Source organism: Eurypyga helias, unplaced genomic scaffold (assembly GCF_000690775.1).
Source record: "Eurypyga helias isolate BGI_N326 unplaced genomic scaffold, ASM69077v1 scaffold13676, whole genome shotgun sequence".
Lineage (NCBI taxonomy): Eukaryota > Metazoa > Chordata > Aves > Eurypygiformes > Eurypygidae > Eurypyga > Eurypyga helias.
Window position 1 is genome coordinate 5,933 of NW_010254823.1, and position 5,497 is coordinate 11,429.

At 38.8% G+C, this 5,497-nt stretch overlaps 1 protein-coding gene across 1 annotated transcript in view; it reads left to right on the forward strand.

Moving 5' to 3' along the window:
* The window catches only part of MSL3 (male-specific lethal 3 homolog (Drosophila)), a 20,114-nt gene that overhangs the window by 4,868 nt on the left and 9,749 nt on the right, over positions 1–5,497 (forward strand). Inside the window, exons 8-12 of the mRNA XM_010153147.1 lie at positions 2,127–2,285; positions 2,751–3,013; positions 3,334–3,443; positions 3,640–3,739; positions 4,185–4,269. Coding sequence (XP_010151449.1) covers positions 2,127–2,285; positions 2,751–3,013; positions 3,334–3,443; positions 3,640–3,739; positions 4,185–4,269 — 717 coding nt within the window. The remainder of the gene's footprint in view (positions 1–2,126; positions 2,286–2,750; positions 3,014–3,333; positions 3,444–3,639; positions 3,740–4,184; positions 4,270–5,497) is intronic.

The following is a 5,497-nucleotide window of genomic DNA, read 5'->3' on the forward strand; positions in this document are numbered from 1 at the left end:
GAATGTGTGTAGTAACACCCATTCTCTTTATTAAAATTGATTGCATCTTAGTTGCTGCTTTGTCATGCAACAAATGCTACCATGCTACAAATCACAGAATCACAGAATGGTTTGGGCTGGAAGGGACCTTAAAGACCATCCAGTTCCAACCCCCCTGCCATGGGCAGGGACACCTTCCACTAGACCAGGTTGCTCCAAGCCTCATCCAGCCTGGCCTTGAAGACATCCAGGGATGGCGCATCCAGAGCTTCTCTAGGCAACCTGTTCCAGTGCCTCACTACCCTCTCCGTGAAAAATTTTTTCCTGATATCCAATCTAACCCTCCCCGTTTTCAATTTAACCCCATTACCCCTTGTCCTGTCACTACAGGCCCTTGTAAAAAGTCCCCTCCCAGCTTCCTTGTAGCCCCTTCAGGTACTGGAAGGGGCTATAAGGTCTCCCTGGAGCCTTCTCTTCTCCAGGCTGAACAAGCCCAACTCTCTCAGCCTGTCCCCATAGCAGAGGTGCTCCAGCCCTCTGAGCATCTTTGTGGCCTCCTCTGGACTCACTCCAGCTGGTTGATATCCTTCTGATGTTGAGGGCTCCACAGCTGGATACAGTACTCCAGGTGGGGTCTCACCAGAGTAGAGGGGGAGAATCCCCTCCCTCGACCTGCTGGCCACACTTCTCTGGATACAGCCCAGGATACGGTTGGCTTTCTGGGCTGCCAGCGCACACTGCCGGCTCATGTCCCTCTTTTCATCCACCAGTACCCCCAAGTCCTCCACCTTGCGTGTTTGCGGTGTAGGGTTTTTTTGGTTGCGGTTGCTTGGGTTTTGTTTTTTTTTCCTCATGTGTTAAAGATTCTTAGTATTAGATGAGACTGCTTCTGTATCTAAACCTACACTGGGTTTAGTGTGACTCTGACTGGGTTGAAATCTTGCATTTTATGAAATATATCCTGACTTTTGTTACCATGTTCTACTTCAGTGGTGCATAATTATTCTATTCCTTGCAGTATTTTGGTCTGTGTGAATGTCTTGGTTTATACTGATGTAATTATTTGACAGATTAATGATACTTCCTTTCTTTGTAATATAATCTGCCAAACAAGAAGTTAGACGAGATATCAGAACTATGAACAGAAGGTTGTATGCACATTATGATTTTAAAAGGTGTATGTTTAAGTGACTTCCTCAGTAAAGAAGGTGCTGTAATAAGGAAAATGTGCCTAATTTCAGTGATCCATTAAATAGAAGAGAATCAGGTGACAGCTTCATTATATTGCCCTTACTGCTCTAACATGGAAGGTAACTGACCTTCTGGGATGTGATAGAATTTCTACACATGATGGTCCCTTCACCCAATGTATATATAATGTTTACAAAAAAAATGCAGTAGTTTTACAGGTGGGTATGGAACAGTAGTAATAGCAGGTATGGAATTTCTGACGTGGGTCATTGTGGCAGAATCAAATTACTTTTACCATACACGTATATACACTTAGACATGAGAGATGAATACCTTCACAGAGGTGAGAGGTGTTGAAGATGGGCTGGACTCAGTGATCTTGGTTCTGCTTATAGCAGTACACGTACTCACTGCCTAGCACCATGAGTCTTTTACAGAAGCCCAAAACTGAAAATCCTAGTAACCTCTAATTGGTTACCAGGAGCAGGCCATTGGAAACTCATCTCCCATGCCTGATCTCCATGTGCCTGGTGGTGTTGGTTCATTGGATTTCTTAACCACAGCCTTAACTGCACCTTAGCAGCTATGAATCAAACTCTTCATATGCCTTTTAGATAGAGGTTCAATCTGTACAGTGCTTGCACACTTACATGAAAAACCAGGTAACTTTACTGCAAAGTAGATTTTGTTAATCCAGTAAATAGTAATACAACAAAACAATTGTAAGATTTTGTTTGACCTTACTAAGCAGACTTTTAACATTTGTATTTGCCTCAAGTTACCAACAGCAATCACCATCTCTTTAAGTATGCTTTTAACCACTCATCATTACTTAGTGATGAAGTTAGCATATCATAGTTGAGATTAATGATCTGTATTAAAAGAGAATTTCCTACAGATACACTGAAAATTTTGACATGCAACTTTGAAATTCATAATTTTTTTTTCCCCTCTAGTGTTGAGCTATGTAAAGAAATGGTGGATGGGCTGAGAATAACTTTTGACTTCACACTTCCATTAATTTTGCTCTATCCTTATGAACAAGCTCAATTTAAGAAGGTGACTTCATCAAAATTCTTTCTTCCCATCAAAGAAAACTCAACCAATACTAACAGGTAGGTTGGGTATACGGAGTCTAATACTGCTCATCTCCTCAGGAAAATGCAATAGATTGTGGTTATGTGTTCAGAATAGGATGATTTCTCAGAAACTTTGACTTAAAAATTGTCTTGATAGAATGTTGAATTTTTCTGTGAATTGCTTGCCTGAATTCAGGTTCTAAATTTCTATCTGGTTAACGTCAAAAGGGGCTTGTACTCACTTGTGTCGAGGTATGCTGCAACTTTGTGGAGAAAAACATTTATACTAAAATGCAAACTTATGTTCATTAAATTTAAAATTGGAAAATAATTGTTTCCAGAAAATAGTATTTAAAAGAAGGCCTGATCATATTGACGGTTGTCGGGAGGAGACTGTCTAATCTGAATAAGTATTTAACAAGATCTGTGAAACTAGAAGGATCTCTTCTGGTGGAAGAGTCCCGATCTCTTCACTTCTGTAAAGCTGTCTGTATTTCCTAGAAATCAGGAGGAGCTTTCCCCAAGTCCTCCTCTGTTAAACCCCCCAACGCCTCAGTCAACCGACAGCCAGCCTACAACAGGGGAGCCAGCCACGCCAAAAAGACGGAAAGCTGAACCTGAAATACTGCAGTCGCTGAGACGTTCTACACGCCACAGCTCTAACTGTGACAGGTTATCAGAAAGCAGTGCTTCCCCGCAGCCTAAACGACGGCATCTTGAGACCCCAGCTTCTATGCCAAAGCTCTTCTTGCACCTGGAAAAAAGTAGGCTTTACTCTTTAAATTACTGCTTTAAACAAGATTTTAAGTCTTGTTCTTTTTTTAAATGTAATCTGGACTGTGACTGAATGATTGAAGTAGGAATTCATTACTTTTTGTATCAATTATTTATCTCTGAAGCTTCTACCAAAGGGAGAAATAAATGCAAAGCAATATTCTCAGTAATTTGATACTGTATTTCTCAGCAGAATTCAAGGAGATGCTTTTCTGCAGGTCTTAGTTACGTTTAATGGCTTATAGTTCTATAAAACAGCTAATAGATGTTATTGCTGATGTCTGGTTTTGTTTTTCCTTCCCTTTTGAAGAAACCCCTGTCCATAGTGGATCATCTTCACCTATAACATTGACTCCTAGCAAAGAGGGGAGTGCAGTTTTTACTGGCTTTGAAGGTAGAAGAAACAATGAATTGAATGAGGTAACGGATTTTTACGTTACTGTCCCAGACTCAGTGATTTAAAGGGATTAAAGGTTTCGTTGACCTCGGAGTAGGGCTATGTAAGAAAAGGTTCTGTGTGTGTTACTTATATTTGATTTTTGAAGTTCTCTACAGACTAGATTTTGTATGGTGCTATAAACATTTCATAACCAACACTTTCATGTCTTATGTTTAGGTTTTGTCCTGGAAATTGATGCCAGAGAATTATCCACCAAGTGATCAACCACCACCTCCCTCCTATATCTATGGATCTCAACATTTGCTACGGATGTTTGGTAAACTGATGCAAAACTCTGTGCTGAAACGATTGCTGTATTTTTGGAGGTTTTGTTTAGTTTTTTAAGTGACTGTATCCATGTGATTTTCCATCTGCTTTATCACATTTAGTTTTATTTTTGGGGAAGTGTACATTTTAATCTGTTTGAAACTCTTAGGCTGTTCATAAGCTTGGTTATCTCATACTGTCTCTGTAAACCTTTGTTTAACAAAAGTGAACAAACATTACCTATAACGCACTATTAAACATCATTAAACCAGGCAGCATTCACTTTCTCAGCATGTTTCTTTTTAGTAAGGCTTAGAAAGATCACGGAGTAACGTGCAAGGAAAAGTGGAGGCTGCAGGAAGAAGAAATTTTTATATTCTTCTGCATAGTGGGTAAAAGTAATTAGAAGTTCCTTTTAAAAGGACAGGTGTAAACACTATTCCTCTTTTTTACAGTAAAGCTACCGGAAATACTGGGGAAGATGTGCTTTCCTGACAAAAACCTAAAGGCTTTAGTAAAACACTTCGAAATGTTTCTAAGGTAATGTGACACAATGTACCACAGCAGTCTTTGCCTCGTTACATAGATCTAAGTGTCCTGGAATGACAGAGGGTTTTTAAGATGAGATGTTAATTTTTCTATAACTACAAGATTATGATAAAATTAATACAAGATTTTAATGATAAATTGAATAAAGATTAACGCAAGATTTTTGATTCTGTAGTTCAAATGGAAGGGAACCTGAATTCCCTACTTAAAGTTTTGATAAACACGATGCTAGAGAATTGAAGTATAAAAGTTTTATTTGCTAGTATGTATAGAATCACAAGTCTGACTTAGTTAATAAGAATTTTTATGAGGAAATATGAACTCTGTATTGGGTTTTTTGAGAGCATAATCTGAGAGTTTTGATGTTGCATTGATATTAGTAGGAGGAAACGTGTTTTTAATGATGATAGTGTGGTTTTGTTTTGGTTTTTTTTAAAAAGAAAATTCTGTCCTAACTGAGCTTTAAGAAGGTTTCTCTGTTATGCAAGGTAGTGGCTTGTAGGGGAATCCAGACTCTTTCTGACAACGCTAGCTCTGCAGCTGGGTCAGTGTGGTCCTGCCTGCACAGTGATCGTCCTTGTCAGGTACCCTGGTTAATGTCCCTGCGTGGCATTGTAGTGGTAGTTAGATATCTAGTGTGGCACTGTATTGTGCAGCATCAGTACAGCTGAAAAGAAATTTGCCACAGAAAACTTAGAGGACAAAGTGTTGTAAATGGTAAACATCTGGAATAAACTACTAACTAAATTTTGGCTTTTAAGTAGCCACATACTGGAAAGTAACATAATGTGGCACTAGCATATAAAATAGTTTGTTAGGGATCAGGGAGATTAAAGCTTTTAAAATGCTTTTACTTTAATTGTTTATTGAAAATAATGGGTGTCTAAAATTTCAAAATTTCTGAAATACAAAATTTTTCTCTTGAGGCATCTAAGTGTTACTGATTCCTTTTTACATCTTTGTTTTGTCAGATCCTTATTAATTTTCAAAACATTTGAGATAGAGTACAGCATTAGTGCTTATTGTTGGAAACCTATTTTTGCCTGGAGTGAATATTTAGTGTGCTTATCTCACTGTGGATCAAACTCAGTTTTTGTCAGACCTCTGCCTGTTTAGATTCTTCTGTGTTGGTCAGAGCAGGTCTCTACTCTTTAGCATCTTAAATGCAGTTTCTTGGTACCCAGTCTGTGGATGAGTTGTGCTGGAGTGGAACAGAGGG